Raw genomic sequence first — 15,818 nt, 5'->3', positions numbered from 1 at the left:
CAGAAAAACAACATCTACCACCTTCTCGTCGTCCACAGACCTTATCATAGCTGGTTATGAAATTAGTTAGACGGGACTTTCCCTCCGTCAACCCGTGCTGAGCGTGCCTGGTGAAGGCATTGTCCTTTAAATGCTTTTTGGTAGCACCCATGTTGACCCCCATCATTCTTCCGGGTACTGAGCTTTCCAGCCCCACACACTCACAGATGTTCAACTGGTACAACCGGTCCCTTGCGATTTCAGTGACCTCAAATGGAAAATCACTGCCTGCACAGTCATGACCCTCCAACTCTGACACCCTTGGGCACACAGATAAGACGGCGGTGCTTGGCAGTACCAAGGTGACTGCGGAAGGGCAGATGACTGGAGAAAGGCACCAGGAGCAGCTAAAAGCAGAGAGGACGCCCAGATTGACGAGCGCCCACAGGACTCTGCTGGCCTGAGAGGACCTGCTTGTCCTGAGGACGAGATGATGCCCGGTGTGGCTTTCAGCATCGGGGTCCTGCTGGCCCTGGCAGGTGCCACAGCCACGCAGGAATGTGGTGAGTGTCAGCCCTTCCACAGAGGCACCGGAGAGGAACCGGTAGCCCTGCGTGGAGGGGACATGGGGTCCCTGGTGACCTCCTGCTGCGAGTGCCAGTGGGTGGCCGGCCCCTCTCCTTCCAGTTGCCCCACACAAACTGGTCTCCAAGATGCTGCAGCGCCTGGAGGACTCTGTCATCACGGAGGAGCTGCCAAACCCCAGCGTCCTCCTGGCCATGAACCTGGCTGGGGCCACCGACAGTAGTGCCTGCAAGTGGCTGCTCCATGATATAAAGGAAGATGCGGTGAAGAGAGCCCCAAAAGGTAGGGAGGGGTGGCGGGTGCACCCCTGCTGTGGCACCCAAAGCCGGTGGACCCAGTACCACAGGCTTGGCGCCGCCAGCTCTCTCCACCCTGGCTGGGGACCAGGGTTCCAGGTCACGGCCCCCCACATGCCCCGGCTATTCTCTTGTCCCCCCAGACATGACCTCGGGACAGGTGGCCCTGTATGTGCTCGCCCTCTTCTCCTCCTGCGAGAACCCCCGGCACGTCAGGGCACTGGGGCAGACCGTCAACCTGATCGACATCCTGCAGCAGAAAACAGAGGAGGAGCTGGCCAGCCTGGGTATGCCAGGACGGGGGGGAGCACTTGGGGTGCCCGGGGAAGCATCTCCCTCCCCACATCCCGGCCCCCCATCAGCTCGCCGCACTTTGGTTTGCAGAGGAGAAGGGCGTCCCGAAGACCACCCTGTACAGCGTGAGCCTGGACACCCTGGGCCTGTGCCTGGCGGGGACGGGCAGCTACCAAAAGGCATCCATGGCCCTGGCCAAGCAGGTGCTGAGCCCCAAGAACCAGCTCTCCGTGGGTAAGGCATCCCTCCGGTTCCATCGTGTCCCCTCCGCTCGCAAAGCCCGCTTCCCGGCGGCCCTGCCCGGCAGGCTTGGCAGTGACAGCGGGATCTCGCAGACACCCGTGCCATGGCGGTGCTGGCGCTGGCGTGCACGCACAACCAGGCAGACCCTTCTGTGAAGAACCTGCTCTGGGAGGCAGTGTCGACGGTGACCAACGGCTTCCTCAACGAGCAGAAGAAGGGGAATGGCATGATCGGGAACATCTACAGTATGGGGCTGGCCCTGCAGGTATGGGGAGGGGAAGCTGTGGCACTGTGGCCACCCAGTCTCGCTCCTGGGGCTCCTCACGCCACCTCCCACCTCCTCTGCAGGCACTGAAGGCCACGAGCAAGTTTTACGCCCCACAGAACTGGGACTGTGCCCAGGCCTTCTCCGTGGTGTACAGCCATGACTACCACCAGCCCACGGCCATCGCCCAGGTCCTGCCTGCCCTCGTGGGCAAATCCTACTTAGAAGCGGCTAGCCTGCAGTGCACCACCAGCCCCAGTAAGTTCCCGATCCTACAGCCAGAGCTGGGGAAAACTGGGGTTCACAAAGGTACAGCTTCTCCTTCCCAGAGCACCCCCAGACTCCACGGGGACATTGCTCCCAGACCCCTCCTGCCCTGCACCCCATGGCTCTGTGCGGGTGCCCACCCTGCCCCTCTCCCCCCAGCAGCCCTCATCACGGTGCATTACTCCATCATCAACAAGCTGCAGGGCGAGCACTTCAAGTTCACCACCACGGTGCATGTCCTGACAGGCTCCACACTGCTCAAGGTGCTGCAGGTGGCAGCGGCAGAGAAACCCAACGAGTTTAGGTGAGAGTCAGAGGGGCTGGGGGGGGGAAAGCAGTGGCATCTCCCCACCGAGCCCTGAGCCCACCCACCTCCCTGGCAGCTTCCAGACAGAGCCGACATCCTGGGGCCCCATGGTGGTCTCCATCCACGGGCTGGCCGCCAACCCGAATGACAGAACCTACTGGCAATTCCTCAGCGGTGGGAATGCCCTCCAGCAAGGTGGGCAGCCCAGGGTTGGGGGTGCAGGGGGCTGTGCTGGGGGCTGTGGTGCCCTGGTCTCACACCCATCCCTCTGCCACAGGGGTCGGCACCTACAAGCCGCAGAATGGGGAGCACATCAAGGCTGTCTTCAGCACCTACTGAAGCCACCGAGGGGTGCCTGGCCCCACCAGGCCCACCGTGAAGGCAATAAAGAGCCATTTGCAGCAGAGACCCAGTGTGTGTGTGTGTCTGAGGCGAGCAGCGAGGACCTGGACCCTTGGTGGGGACAACGCCTTGGGGAGAGGGTTGGGGCATGCCCTGAGAGGGGCATGGGAGCCTTGAGGGGACACTGAGGCGGGGAGGGGTCCTGCCTGGTGGGGACCCATGCCTGGCATGGGGTGGGGGACTGGGGCTGACGTCGTGGAAGGGACACAGCACCATAGGGGGATTTTGCCAGGCTGATCCCTCCCAGAACTAACAGAGCAAGTTGCAGGCAGGCTGGAGCTTGCTGCCCCAGCCTGGATCCCTATAAATTGATGGGGCCTGATGAGGTTCATCCAAGGGTACTTAAAGAGCTGGCTGATGTCATAGCAAGAACTCTCTCAAGGATTTTTCAGTGCCCTTGGGAATCTGAAGAGGTCCCAGTTGACTGGAAGCTGGCAAATGTTGTCCCAATCTTCAAGAAGGGCAACAGGGATGACCCCGTAACTATAGGTCTGTCAGTCTCACCTCTGTGCCTGGCAAAATTATGGAGAAGATTATTCTGGGAGTTACTGAAAAACACCTGAAAGCCAATGCAGTTACTGGTCGCAGCCAGCACAGGTTCACAAGGGGAAAGGCCTCCTTAACAAACTTTATTTCCTTCTATGACAAGGTCACCCACCCAGTTGATCAAGGGAAACCAGTCAATGTAATCTCTTTGGATTTCAGTAAAGTTTTTGATACTGTCTCTCACAGTCTCCTCCTGGACACACGTAATGCAGTAGGTGAGCAATGGGCTGATGTGTCGGGCTCAAAGGGTCACAGTAAATGGGGGTACATCATGATGACGGCCAGTCACTAGTGGGGTTCCACAGCGATCCATCTTGGGGCCGGTACTCTTTAACCTCTTCATAAATGACTTGGATGCAGGACTGGAAGGCATACTAATTAAGTTTGCTGATAACACAAAATTGAGAGGAGCTGTTGACATTCCCAAGGGCAGAGAGGCCCTGCAGGGGGACCTGGACAGGCTGGAGAGCTGGGCAATCACCAACCCTGTGAAGCTGAACACAGGCAACTGCCAGATTTTGCCCCTGGGGCAGGGCAGCCCTGGCTGCACAGACAGACCGGGGAACGAGGGGCTGGGGAGCAGCTCTGCAGGGACCTGGGGGCTCTGGACGATGGCAGGCTGAACACGAGCCCCCAGCGTGCCCTGGCAGCCCAGGGGGCCAGCCGTGCCCTGGGGGGCACCGAGCCCTGCATCGCAGCCGGGCGAGGGGGGGATTGTCCCGCTCTGCCCCGCGCTGGGGCGGCCTCACCCCGAGTGCTGTGGGCAGCGTTGGGCGCCGCAGGACATGGAGGGTATAAAGGTACTGGAGAGTGGCCAGAGGAGGGCCACGGAGCTGGGGAAGGGTTTAGAGGGGAAACCGTACGAGGGGCGGCTGGAGTCCCTGGGTTTGTTCAGCTGGAGCAGAGGAGGCCGAGGGCAGCCCCATGGCGCTCTGCAGCTCCCTCCCGAGGGCAGGAGGAGGGGCAGAGCTGGTCTCTGCTCTCTGGTGACCAACGCCAGGCCCCGAGGGAATGGCAGGGAGATGTGCCAGGGGAGGGTTAGGCTGGGCATTAGGAGAAGGTCCTTCCCCCCGAGGGTGGTGGAGCCCTGGCACAGGCTCCCCAGGGAGGCATCACGGCACCAGCCTGGCGATGTTCTAGAAGCACTTGGCCAAGGCCCTCAGAGCCACGGTGTGAATTTGGGGTGTCCTGTGCTGGGACAGGAGCTGGGCTCGATGGTCCTTGTGGTCCCTCCCAGCTCAGGACACTCCATGATTCTATAATAACGTTCCGCTCCGCGTTTCCCGGGTGCCCCGGAGGGACGGACCGTTTCACCGGAAGTGTCCTCCGCCGGGCGGCTCCGGGGAACGGACCCCATGGCGGCGCCCAGAGGCACTTCCGGCCGAGCGGCGGCGCGGCTCGGCGATGTGGCTATGGCGGCTCCCGCGATCGCTCACGGCTGGTGGAGGTCGGGGGAGTCCGGGCCGCGCTCCGCTGGCTTCTGGGCGTCTTGGGGGAGGCCGGGGGGGAGCGTGTCTGGGCGCCTGGGGCCCGGAGGGGGGACGAACCGGAGGGGACGGGGGGAGGGCTCTGGCGTCTGGACGCCCGAGTCCCCTCCCGCGTTAACCGGGAATCGTCAGGGTCCGGGACTCCCGGGTCAGCTGTGGTGCCTGTGGCGGGATATTGGGATCCCGCGGGGTCCTTCCCGACGTTACCAGAGCCGCCCCCAGGAAGCGGGGCAGCCCCCCCGGGCCCCACCTCCCGGTGTAGCGGACCCCGCTCTGAGCCCCCCCGCTCTGTCCCCCAGGTCCCGGCGGCGTCACCGTCCCCCGGGCGGGCCTCAAGAAGTACATTCTGCCTCCGGATTACAGCGGTAAGGGGGACATGTGCGGGGACACCCCCCCACATACACACGGGGATGGCAGGGCACTCCCAAATCTGCACCCCCCTGCACCGGGGCGTCCTCGGGCCGGTGACCTTCACACGCCTGTCCCTGCCAGGTATCACCTTCCCGGAGAGGACAAAGCTGAAGTTCATGGATAAGGTGCCGGCCGTGCCCAAGGTCAGGCGGGAGCCCCGGCAGCTGCGTGACATCCGTGGCCCGTCCCGGGAGGCCACCAACTTCACCCAGGGGCAGTACGGGATCCTGGTGAGCCGGACAGGGCCGAGGGGGCAGCCCAGATGGGCCAGGGGCTGCGTTTGGGCAGCCTGGGAGAGTGAGGGAGCTGGGTACCCCCAGGCTGGAGACCCCCATCTGGTGCTGAGCCCTCCCATGGGTGGTGAAAACTCCAAACAAACCAGCAGCTAGAGAGGGCTGGTCCCAAACTGGCTCTGAAAAGCTGGATTGACTGAGCTACCTCCACCAGGAAGGGTCTCAGCTTCCCCAGTAAGGGGATAGGGATATTTAGAAGGCCACCAGCCCCCGGGCTTGTGTCAGCACTGGGGTGGCCAGCAGGAGCCGGGCAGGGATGGGGCCCCTGTGCTCGGCCCTGGGGAGGCCCCACCTCGAATGCTGGGCTCAGGTTTGGGCCCCTCGGGACAAGAAGGCCCTTGAGGGGCTGGAGCGTGTCCAGAGAAGGGCAGCGGGGCTGGGGCAGGGTCTGGAGCACAAGTGTGCTGGGGGGCGGCTGGGGGAGCTGGGGGGGTTTAGCCTGGAGAAGAGGGGGCTGAGGGGAGCCCTTCTCGCTCTCTGCAGCTGCCTGAGAGGGGCTGGAGTGAGGGGGGGGTCGGTCTCTGCTCCCAAGTCACCAGTGACAGGACGAGAGGGAATGGCCTCAAGCTGCGCCAGGGGAGGTTTAGGTTGGATATTAGGGAAAATGTCTTTATTGCAAGAGCGGTCAGGCCCTGGCACAGGCTGCCCAGAGAGGTGGGGGAGTCACTGTCCCTGGGGGGGTTCAAAAATCAAGATAGTGTAGACGCGGCACTTGGGGCCATGGTTTAGGAGGCCTGGGGGTGTTGGGTTGTTGGTTGGACTTAATGATCGGAGAGGTCTTTTCCAACCTTAATGATTCCATGATTTTAACATAATACCGAGCTTAAATTGGAAAGGTAGCTTTGAGATGTTCTCAAAGCCTGCTCCCACCCAAAAATGTGCATGAAGGGTGGAGGGGACGGCTGCTAGCGCAGGGCAGGACGGGGGAAACTCTGTGCCCGTCACCCCACCAGCGCTCGGTCCCTGATGTGCCCCGTCCTTCCCCCACAGGCCTTGGGGGGCGGGTACCTCCACTGGGGCCACTTCGAGATGATCCGCCTGACCATCGGCCGCAGCATGGACCCCAAGACCATGTTTGCCATCTGGCGTGTGCCGGCCCCCTACAAGCCAGTGACACGGAAGAGCCTGGGACATCGCATGGGGGGCGGGAAGGGCCCCATCGACCACTATGTGACGGCGGTGAAGAGCGGGCGGCTGGTGGTGGAGGTAGGCGGGCACTGCGAGTTTGAGGAGGTGAAGCCCTTCCTCATGCAGGTGGCCAGGAAACTGCCCTTCCCCGCCATCCCCATCAGCCGCGACGGCCTCGAGCAGATGCGGCAGGAGGAGGAGGAGAAGAGACTCAACAACCAAAACCCCTGGACCTTTGAGCGCATCGTCACCGCCAACATGCTGGGGATGCGCAGGTACCTCAGCCCCTATGACCTGCGGCTGAAGGGACGCTTCTGGGGCAAATTCTTCTTGAAACACAGGGTGTAACAAGCAGTTGGGGAAGGGGCCGCCTTAATTAAACCTTTCCACAAGAACCTGCATCAGTCCCTGTGGTTTTTGGAGGCGCAAACACAGAGCCAGGAGCATCCCAGAGGCGATGCATACATCAGAGCTTGCCTACACTTCTGAGACACGCCCTTTGCAACACAGCACCCCGGAGCAGAGCGTGGGTGATCTCTTTATTCAGGAGGAGGGCTCCGGCACGGGTGGCTGCACATCCGAAGAGCCAGCGAGGCAGAGAAGTCACCTCCGACGAGCTCTGAGCGAGGGGAGAGGCTCCTCCTTCCACCCTGAGCAAGGCAGAGCCCTCTACGTCGCCTGCATGCTGCCCCGGGGAGGAACACGGCTCCTCCGGCCGCTCTGTGCCACTGAGGAGGGGGCTGCTTTTCACAGGGGCCACTGACTGTCGGCCAAATGGAGGATGGGGAGCGAGGGGAGACCTTCGGGCATTCGCCCAGCGGTGGGAGGGAAAGGGGGAGCAGGGCAGGTGGTCTCCACTCCTCTGGGGACACGCAGGCTGCAGCAGAGGGATGTCCTCGGGGCTCCGGGGACGAGGGCTTGGCAGGCAGGTCCTGGGGCCAGCGGTCGGGGTCTCTCCGATGGCCGGAGCCGCAGGCGGATGCAGGCAGGATCATCCGGGCGGTGGGGCAGGAGAGGGAAAGGCCACCTGCAGCCGGGAGGGAGATGAAGCACTGCTGAGGAAGGGGATGCAGCTCCCACCATGCTGCAGCTGGCCCCATCCCTCCCCACCGTGGCTGCCTGCGGACACCTGGTCTCTGCCAGCGCCCTCCAGACATGCTGGTAGGGGAAAGGTGGGTGAATCCCAGCTGGCTTAACCCCACCAAGGCCCAAACCCCCTCCCCGGGCTTGGGGCGGTACTGGGGACCCCGACTGCCACCCTCCCGCCATGCGCCCGGTCACCTGGAGGGCAGCGGGTGGGGGTCTCAGGCGAAGATGCTCCCAATGCTGGCAGCCAAGATGATGGCAAGGATGATGCAGCATAGCATGATCATGATCTTCTTCTGCGTGGGGAGAGAGGGGCTGTGAGGCAGGGCCACGGGTGGAGGGGGGACAAGGGATGGGGACAGGGGCTGGGGAGGCAGTGGGGCAGGTGTGAGCTGGTCCTGTGTAGCACCGGGATGTGGTTGTACCGGTGTCCCCTGAGGACAGGCAGCCAAGTGCCAGCGCATGGGGGGGACGTGTCCCCATCGCTGTGACTTACCCAAAACCGTGACGAAAGATGATCTGGCCCGGCCTGGCAGAGCCTGTGGGGCTTGGGGGTATCCCTGGCCCCACGCTCCCCTGTCACGTCTCCACCCCAAGGGGCTGCATCACTACAGCAGCCGAAAATGGGGGCCATTCCCAGACCCTGGGTCCTCGGCCAAAGGCGCCAGCCTGGCCATGATGCCATGGCTGCCGCGAGCTGAGCCGGAGCCATGCTCAGCCCAGGGGCAGCCCCCCCTGCTTTGTGTGTTTGGGGTGCCAGCACCCCGCTTGTCCCCACAGCACCCCGGCATCACGCTGTGCACGGAGAGGAGAGGCGCAGGGAGGGCATCAGCAGGGATCTTTATTGTAATAGGAATTAAATAACCACAACCACCGCATCCTCCCGCCCCAGCTCCCCGAGGTGCCGGGGCAGTCAGCGTCAGGGGACGTTCCAGCTGCGGACCTCAAGGCCAAGAGGGGACAGGGTCCCCGGTGGCTCCGTCTGCTGTGGCGTGGGGGACAGCAAAGCATGGCCAGACCCGCCGGCAGCTTCTGGTGCCACCAAACCCCCTGTCCTGACCATATCCCCATCCCTCGTCCTCCCAGGACATCCGTGTGGGTGAGGGTCCGGCCCTCACCTGCCCCGAGCAAGGCACCTCCTCTCCTCTCGCTGCCACATCCCCACAGTGTCATGGTGCCGGCATGGCCACCCGCCCCCTCGCTCCCCCCAGCAAGAGAGGGGGGATCAGGAGAAGTTGATTTATCAGCAAAGGGAAAATAAATAGTTGAGTACTGTCCCCTTCCCCCAGGGGACACGACGACAAGAGGGGCAGACCCCAGGGAGCGGCAGGACAGCAGGGGCTGCAGGGGATGGTCCAGCAGGGGAAAGGGTTCCGGTGATGGGACCCCTCCATGGAGGAAGGCTCGAGGGGTCTGAGGGCAGTGGGTCCAGAAGTGGGGAGAGGAGGGGGCTGAGCCACGGTGCCAGGGAGGGTCCCACAGGGAGACGTCACTGCTGGGACAGTCGGAAGCATCTGGAGGAGGGAAAGGGTGAGATGTCAGCCCCTGGCCAGTGGGGAGGGGGGTGAGGGGCTGCAGCAGGGCCCTGTGGGTCCAGAGGGAGTAGGGATAGCAGAGCCCAACACAGGGAACACAGAGTCAAGCACCGAGCCAAAATCCAGACCCCAGAGCAGACCACCGAGCAACACGGAGCCCCACAGAGCACCGCAGAGCCCTGAGCACCACTGAGCCCAAGCACCACGGAGCCCCGCACACCACAGACCCAAGGCCACCGGCCACCCAGCACCCCCAGCCCCAAAAGCAGCAGCAGAAACTGACACACCAGAGAGCCAGACCCCAGCACGGGGACGCAGAGCCCCAGGGGTGGGCAGAGCAGCCCAGGCAGGGCATGACGGCAGAGCCAGCCCAGCTGTGCCTGCCTGCCATCCCTGAGCCCTCCGGGGTCCCGTGGCCCCGCAGTGGGGCTCCCCTTGACCGCCAACACTTACAGACCACAACCCCTGCCTTGGGGTCTATTTCTTGTTTAGCCCCACGGAAAGTCCAATGATGAGGGCAACTATCCCCAGCAAGAGTGCCACTACCACCGCCAAAATCAGCATCTTCTGGAGGGGGCAAAAGGGGAGATGGAGGCCAGTTACGCCTGCCCAGTGTGGGGGGGCTGGAGAGCAGAGGTGGGCACAGAGGAGCCCAGAAAAGCCAGAGATGCTGCAGACCCGGGGACAGGGCAGGAGGGGCTGAGCCCTCACCAGCTCATCACACCTGGAGGTAGGCAGGGGCTCAGAGCTGGGACTGGCAGGGGGACAGGGACAGAGCTGCCAACCCCGCGGAGGTCACAAGGGAGGAGCAGGGACCAGCTGGGGTGGCTGGGGGTCACTGGGGACAGGTGGGAGCCATTGGGGTCATCTGGGGGACCACTGGGGGTAGCTGGGGACACAGCGGGTGGCTGGAGGACACAAGGTGGCTAGGGTCACAAGGACGTCTCAGGGCTGCTGGAGGATATGGAGAGATACTGGGGGCACTGGGAGGAGGTGAAGGTACACTGAGGGACAGAGAGGGACACAGGGGGTGCCTTTGGGATGCTGGGGGCTATGGAGGGGACACTGGGGGACACTGGGGCTGTCGGTCCGTCTCACCCTCCTGGCCTCACTTTGGTACTTCACAGCCTTTTTGGTGTCAGCCACGGCCCGCTCCACGAAGCCGACGGACTGGTCCATGTTGCTCTCTATGCGGTCGATCATGGTTCCCTACGGGGCGTGGGCGCGGCGGGGCGGAGGCAGGGAGAGACAGAGAGAGCAGGAGGGGGACGCTGAGAGCACCCAGGGGTGCTGGAACCCACCCACCTTGCGCGCCTGACCCTGGTACTGGAGCGCCTTCTTGGTCTGCTGGTTTGCCTGCTCCACGTGCTCGGCTGTGTGCATCACGTACTGCTCCACGTTATCCAGCAGCCCACCCTGCGGGGACGGGAGAGGGGACACGCTCAGCCAGGACCCGGTGGCACAGCCCCACGGCGTGCGGCACAGTCCCACGGCACCTGGCACAGCCCCATGGCGCAGGTACTCACCCTTCCCCGGTGCACACAGCAGCTCCTCGCATTGCATGGGGGGTGACAGAGAGGAGCTGAGAGAGGGGCCGGGACCACCATGGTGTGGGGCGCACCCCTGCCCACCCCTGATTTTACCCCTCCAAGTACCCATGGGTTTGGGTGCTGGGTGGTCCCATGGGGACCTGTGCACCGGTCCCCACCCAACCCCACGTGGCTCCATAGAATGGTTTGGGTTGGAAGGGACCTGTGGAGGCCATCCTGTCCCACCCCCCGCAGTGAGCAGGGGCATCCTCAACCACACCAGGTTGCTCAGAGCCCCGCCCAGCCTGGCCTTGAGTGTTTCCAGGGATAGGGCATCGACCACCCCTCTGGGCAACCTGTTCCAGTGCTTCACCACCCTCACTATATGAAATTTTTCCTTATATCCAGCCTAAATCTCCCCTCCTTTAATTTAAAACCATCACCCCTTGTCTGTGATAGCAGGCCTTGCTGAAGAGACTGTCCCCATCCTTCCTACAGCCCCCCTTTAAGCACAGGAAGGCCGCAATAAGGTCTCCCCGCAGCCTTCTCCTCCCCAGGCTGAACAACCCCAGCTCTCCCAGCCCGGCCTCACAGCAGAGGGGCTCCAGCCCTCGGAGCGTTCTCATGGCCTCCTCTGTTCCGCTCCAGCAGATCCATGTCCTTGTACTGAGGGCCCCAGAGCTGGACGTGGCGCTGCAGGGGGGTCTCACCTTGCCTGGAACCCCCTGCACGGGTCCCTGTGCTGCCCTGTGTGGCCCCGTGCAGATGCCGACGTGTCTCCCTGTGTCCCCACAGAGCCCTGTGCAGCCCCTGTGTGCCGGTCCCTGCGTGGCTTCATGCACGGGTCTCAGCTCATCCTCACGCACAGTCCCTGCTCGTCCCCATGCAGAGATCGCTGCTCACCGCCGCGCTGCCCGTACCTGGTTCTCCACCAACATGGCGATGTCGACAAACATGTCGTGGAGCTCCTTGATGCTGCTCTCCAGCCGCACGATGTCCTTGTGACGCCCCTCGATCTCGCTCAGCGCCTGCTTCGAGATCTGCGAGTCCATGATCTGCAATGGATTGGGAAGGGTGCAGGGGCCGTCAGAGGGGTGCTTCCTGACCCTGGGGTCCCCCCCGGCCCCCCAGCGTGGCAGGCGCTCACCCCTGAGGTGAAGATGGAGGGGTTCCCGCTCTCCAGCATCTCCTCCAGCTCCTCGTCCGTCGTGTTCTTGCCGGCTGCAGGCACATGGAGTCAGTGGTGGGAACAGGCCCCGCCCACTCCACCAAACGGGGCGTGGCCATTAGGGTCTGGCTCCACCCACTTTGCTAAATGGGAGGGGGCTGTAGGGCCTGGCTCCACCCACTTTGCCAAATAGGCGGGGTCTTTGGGGCCTGGCCCCACCCATTTTGCCAAACAGGTGTGGTCGGCAGGAGGGGGCCCCACCCACTTCTCCAGAGGGGCGGGGCCCGAGGGGGTGGGGGTCACGCACTGATCTCGAGCTGGCGCTGGATCCGGCCCTTGCTGCGCTCCCGGAAGTCGACTTGTGCCTCATTGTACTTGGTCATGACGTCAACGAACTTGCGGGACAGGACCGAGTGCTGGGGACGGGGACAGGGACATGGGGCTGGGGACACCCCGGGCATGGCACCTCCCCAGCCCCCAGGGGACGGGACCGAGCGCTGGGGACAGGGCTGGGGACACCCCGGGCATGGCACCTCCCCAGCCCCCAGGGGACGGGACCGAGCGCTGGGGACAGGGACAGGGACATGGGGCTGGGGACAGTCCGGGCATGGCGTGTCACAGCCCCATGGGCCGTTTTCCCAGGGGACAGGGCCAAGGACAGGTGTGTGGGAGTGGGGACACAGCACATCCCAGCCCCAGGGCCAGCTGTTGGGGATGGGAACACCGCAGGCAACGCACATGCCAGCCCCAGGGGACAGGAGCAAGGACAGGGGTGTGACACTGGAGACACCCTGGGCACAGCACAGCCCCAGCGCAGGGGACAAGATGGGTGCTAGGGATGGGGACAGGGAGTTAGACCAGTGACACTCCAGGCATGGCATGTCTCCATCCCCAGGAGACGGGGCAGGACAAGGAGCTGGGGCTGGGGACAGGGGCCTGGGGACCCAGGATGTGGCATGTCCGAGCCCATGGGGGACAAGACAGAGTGTTGGGAATGGGACAGAGGGACACAAAGCCTGGGACGGCCCAGACATGGTGTGCCTGGGACAGGGACAGGAGAGGGGACAAAGATGGGAGATGTGGGGACACCCAGGACATGCCACATCTCCAGCCCGTGGGGGACATGGTGGGACAGGGCACCCAGGACCTGGGGGTGCTGGGTGGGGACAGGCCCGGCAGCAAGTGCCAGGGACCAGAGCTCACCTGGGACTTGCGTATCCGGAGGTCGGCGGAGGACCGTGCCTCATCCTGCTCAATGTTCCTCTCCATGCCTGCCAAGAGCCGGACCCCAGCCCATCAGGGACCCTCCCCACCTGCCAGCCCCGATGGCCTGGGGGTCTCCAGCACACCCTGCCCTTCCCTTGGGGACACAGGGACCTGTGGGGCTGGGTGACACAGCGGTGGGGACGCGACCACTCACTCTTCAGCTTGTTGCGGACACTGTTGGCCATTTTCTTGATCTCTGCCGTTAGCTGCTCCAGGTCGTCTTTGGTCTCTGAGGGGTTACAGCACATCACCTGGGGAAGCCACCACGGGGACGTCTGCAGGAAGGGGCCCTGTGACCCAGGGAGGGGTGGGGACACAGCTGCCACACTTACTCTGCTCGGGGATGGGGGCCGAGAGGATGATGCTGTAGAGCTTCTTGGCCTCCTCCACATTCTCCGAGATCTTGTCAATGTTTTGCCTGGTCTCCTCGATCTAGACAAGCCGGGGAGGATGAGGAAGGGTTGGGAGGCAGCCCCGCGCCCGCCGGCCCCATGCCAGCACCCCCCTCACCTCCGAGAAGAACTCGTCCATGAACGCCGTGTTGTCCACGGCGATTTCCAGCTCCTCGGTGTCATCGTCCGCGTCCTGCTTCTGAGGGATACGGCGGGCAGCGCTCAGGGGTGGCACCCCGCCGCCTGCACCCCGGGGAGCCCGGGGACACCCCCCCGGTGACAGCCACCACGCCTGGCCAGGGAGGCCAGCCCAGCTCTGCAGAGTTGGGGCGGGGGGATGCGGCGGGAGCAGCCGTGGTGGCACAGGGGTGGCATCTGCAGCGGCGGGGGGACACACACACACGAGCTTGGCTCACATCTGGCCGGGGAATTAAGGGATTGCTGGGCTTGGCCAGAGGGAAGTGCCGGGGACCAAACAGGGCTGGGGACTGGGACAGAGACGGGACAGGGTTTTATGGCCCCGACCTTTGTCCTGTGGCAGGTCTGAGCAGTGCCAGGGCTCGGCGGGGGGCCCAAAGGTGGCTGTTGCCCATCACCCTGACGTCGCGCCTGGTCCCCACCCACGGGCTCCCTGTTCCGTGCCTTCCTGGGATGCCAACCCTGGCCCCTCCGCCTCCCCTTGCCCCTCCATCAGCTCTCCCAACATCCCGGGGGGTGCCTGGTGCCTCATCACGGTGTCCCCAGAAAGGGGGACAGACCTCAGCTGGGGACCCCCACCCCTCCACCCCGCCGCGCCTCCTCCCGCCAGAGTAAAAATAAAATTAATCCCTTCTCTCCCTCCCAAGGGTTTTATCTGATGGCTTCGTAATCCCCACTAAATCCCTGCCAAGCCTCCCTGCCATGGCTGCTGGCCCCACGCTGGGGCCCGGGTGCAGGGTGGGGGGCTGCTGGGACCCCCACTGCCCCGGGGGCAGCTGATAATGGGACGGGGAGGCCCCCCGGGGAGCTGGGGGACAGTGGGGCCCCACGGCTGGGCGGACACAGGAGGAGGAAGCGGCGATGGTGGTGGGGAACTTGCTGAGGCGTGGGATGGGGTGCTGGTCCCCGTGGGCACCCCACTTCCGCTCCCAGCCCCCCAACGGACAGGCACCACTGCCCTACACAGCCTGAGTGGGGGCTGGCATCTCCCCATTGCACCCCACAGCTTGGGGGGCATAGCCCTCACCCTGGGGGTTTATCTCTCCCCAAAATACCCTCCCCACCCCCAAACAACACAGAGGGCTGACTCCCCTGGTCCCTGACACCCCCATCGCTGTGGGGTGGGGTCTCAGGGCCCCCCATCCCCGTGGTGTCCCCATCCATCATGGGGTGGGGTCTCAGGGCCCCCCATCCCCGTGGTGTCCCCATCCATCATGCGGTGGGGTCTCAGGGCCCCCCATCCCCATGGTGTCCCCATCCATCATGGGGTGGGGTCTCAGGGCCCCCCATCTCCATGACAGCCCAATGCATCACAGGGTGGGGTCTTGATGACATCCATCCCCATGATGTCCTTATCCACCACAGACCTGGCTTTCAGGACTCCCCCGTCCCCGTGACACCCCCATCCACCATGGGGTGGGGTCTCAGGGACCCCCATCCGTGTGACACCCAGGTCCCAGCGAGCCCTGGGGACCCCCATCCCACGAGATGCCCCCCCATCCCCGGGCAGGGGGTGTCTCTCACCGCCTTGAGCTGCTCCAGCCGGTCCTTCATGGTGCCCCCAAGGGCTGGTGGGGCGCAGGGGGGTCCCCGTCCTCGCCCACCACAGGGATGGGGGATGCCACCCTCGGTCCTCCCCGGCCAGCTGGGCCTCCTACATCCAGACGAGGTGGCGGGTGGCCCTGTCCCTGTCCCCAAGCCTGGGTCTGTCCCTGTGCTAATCCCCAGTGACAGGCACAAGGAAGGCAGGAAGGCGCCGAGGGGAGGGACGAGGTGGAGCCACCCTTCACCTGGGACACCCGGGGACACCGGCACCGTTAAAGGCGACGGTTGTGGGTGTCCCCGGCCACCCCAGAGGTGGTGGTGAGGCAGGGGCGGATGTGGGGTGGCCCCAGCTCGGAGGCGATGAGGAAGCTGGTCCCCACGGGGGGTGGGTCACGCGCCAACGACGATGTGTCCTCCTGGGCCACGGGTGGCTGCAGTGGGGGGATGGCTGGGGAGAGGGGACATGGCTGGGGGATGACTATGGATAGGGGTCACAGCTGGGGGGGACAAAGCTGGGGATAGGGGACATGACTGGGGACACAGCTATGGATAGGGGTCACAGCTGGGGGGACAGCTGGGGACAGGGGGCATGGCTG

At 64.1% G+C, this 15,818-nt stretch overlaps 3 protein-coding genes across 14 annotated transcripts; 2 read left to right on the top strand and 1 right to left on the bottom strand.

Moving 5' to 3' along the window:
* The first annotated feature begins 194 nt into the window (after positions 1-194).
* Positions 195-3,364, top strand: CBLIF (cobalamin binding intrinsic factor). Of its 7 annotated transcripts, none has more exons than XM_075095142.1 (9): positions 195-542; positions 667-846; positions 1,004-1,147; positions 1,245-1,388; positions 1,490-1,662; positions 1,746-1,971; positions 2,089-2,233; positions 2,313-2,431; positions 2,514-3,364. In XM_075095142.1, exons 1-9 carry the CDS (start codon positions 470-472, stop codon positions 2,573-2,575), a joined length of 1,266 nt encoding a protein of 421 aa, XP_074951243.1. In that variant the 5' UTR covers positions 195-469; the 3' UTR covers positions 2,576-3,364. The 7 variants fall into 7 exon arrangements, with proteins under 7 accessions (XP_074951243.1, XP_074951244.1, XP_074951245.1 ...); XM_075095143.1 differs by having other exon boundaries at positions 197-542; positions 2,092-2,233; positions 2,514-3,362; XM_075095144.1 differs by having other exon boundaries at positions 197-542; positions 1,746-1,920; positions 2,514-2,647.
* A 1,156-nt stretch (positions 3,365-4,520) lies between these two features.
* On the top strand, positions 4,521-6,898 carry MRPL16 (mitochondrial ribosomal protein L16). Its single transcript, XM_075095195.1, has 4 exons — positions 4,521-4,631; positions 4,971-5,036; positions 5,164-5,312; positions 6,366-6,898. Exons 1-4 carry the CDS (start codon positions 4,589-4,591, stop codon positions 6,849-6,851), a joined length of 744 nt encoding a protein of 247 aa, XP_074951296.1. The 5' UTR covers positions 4,521-4,588; the 3' UTR covers positions 6,852-6,898.
* A 127-nt stretch (positions 6,899-7,025) lies between these two features.
* Positions 7,026-15,556, bottom strand: STX3 (syntaxin 3). Of its 6 annotated transcripts, XR_012660842.1 has the most exons (13): positions 15,202-15,556; positions 13,598-13,678; positions 13,420-13,519; positions 13,242-13,316; positions 13,025-13,092; positions 12,129-12,237; positions 11,801-11,874; positions 11,574-11,708; positions 10,430-10,540; positions 9,578-9,691; positions 8,708-9,103; positions 7,785-7,885; positions 7,029-7,530 (listed from the first exon to the last, which is right to left on the bottom strand). XR_012660842.1 is itself a non-coding variant. In XM_075095166.1 (11 exons), exons 1-10 carry the CDS (start codon positions 15,229-15,231, stop codon positions 7,808-7,810), a joined length of 861 nt encoding a protein of 286 aa, XP_074951267.1. In that variant the 5' UTR covers positions 15,232-15,556; the 3' UTR covers positions 7,026-7,530; positions 7,785-7,807. The 6 variants fall into 6 exon arrangements, 4 of the variants coding, with proteins under 4 accessions (XP_074951267.1, XP_074951265.1, XP_074951266.1 ...); XM_075095166.1 differs by lacking the exons at positions 8,708-9,103; positions 9,578-9,691 and having other exon boundaries at positions 7,026-7,530; XR_012660841.1 differs by lacking the exons at positions 7,029-7,530; positions 7,785-7,885 and having other exon boundaries at positions 8,414-9,103; positions 10,223-10,540.
* Positions 15,557-15,818: the final 262 nt, after the last annotated feature.

Source organism: Phalacrocorax aristotelis, chromosome 5, assembly GCF_949628215.1.
Source record: "Phalacrocorax aristotelis chromosome 5, bGulAri2.1, whole genome shotgun sequence".
Classification (NCBI taxonomy): domain Eukaryota; kingdom Metazoa; phylum Chordata; class Aves; order Suliformes; family Phalacrocoracidae; genus Phalacrocorax; species Phalacrocorax aristotelis.
The sequence above is the reverse complement of the archived record's forward strand: the minus strand, read 5'-3'. Positions and strand labels throughout refer to the sequence as shown.

What these genes read in the sequence shown, in the direction of transcription:
- MRPL16 (XM_075095195.1), top strand. Translation starts at nt 4,589, where the DNA reads ATGTGGCTATGGCGGCTCCCGCGATCGCTCACGGCTGGTGGAG. An exon ending in ATCGCTCACGGCTGGTGGAG is followed by an intron (nt 4,632 to 4,970) that starts GTCGGGGGAGTC and finishes TCTGTCCCCCAG; the next exon opens with GTCCCGGCGGCGTCACCGTC. An exon ending in AGGGGCAGTACGGGATCCTG is followed by an intron (nt 5,313 to 6,365) that starts GTGAGCCGGACA and finishes CTTCCCCCACAG; the next exon opens with GCCTTGGGGGGCGGGTACCT.
- STX3 (XM_075095163.1), bottom strand. Translation starts at nt 15,231, where the DNA reads ATGAAGGACCGGCTGGAGCAGCTCAAGGCG. An exon ending in CCTCCATCTTCACCTCAGGG is followed by an intron (nt 11,709 to 11,800) that starts GTGAGCGCCTGC and finishes AATCCATTGCAG; the next exon opens with ATCATGGACTCGCAGATCTC. An exon ending in CCATGTTGGTGGAGAACCAG is followed by an intron (nt 10,541 to 11,573) that starts GTACGGGCAGCG and finishes CCGTCCCCGCAG; the next exon opens with GGTGGGCTGCTGGATAACGT.
- CBLIF (XM_075095142.1), top strand. Translation starts at nt 470, where the DNA reads ATGATGCCCGGTGTGGCTTTCAGCATCGGGGTCCTGCTGGCCCTGGCA. An exon ending in GTATGGGGCTGGCCCTGCAG is followed by an intron (nt 1,663 to 1,745) that starts GTATGGGGAGGG and finishes CCTCCTCTGCAG; the next exon opens with GCACTGAAGGCCACGAGCAA. An exon ending in TGGGAATGCCCTCCAGCAAG is followed by an intron (nt 2,432 to 2,513) that starts GTGGGCAGCCCA and finishes CCTCTGCCACAG; the next exon opens with GGGTCGGCACCTACAAGCCG.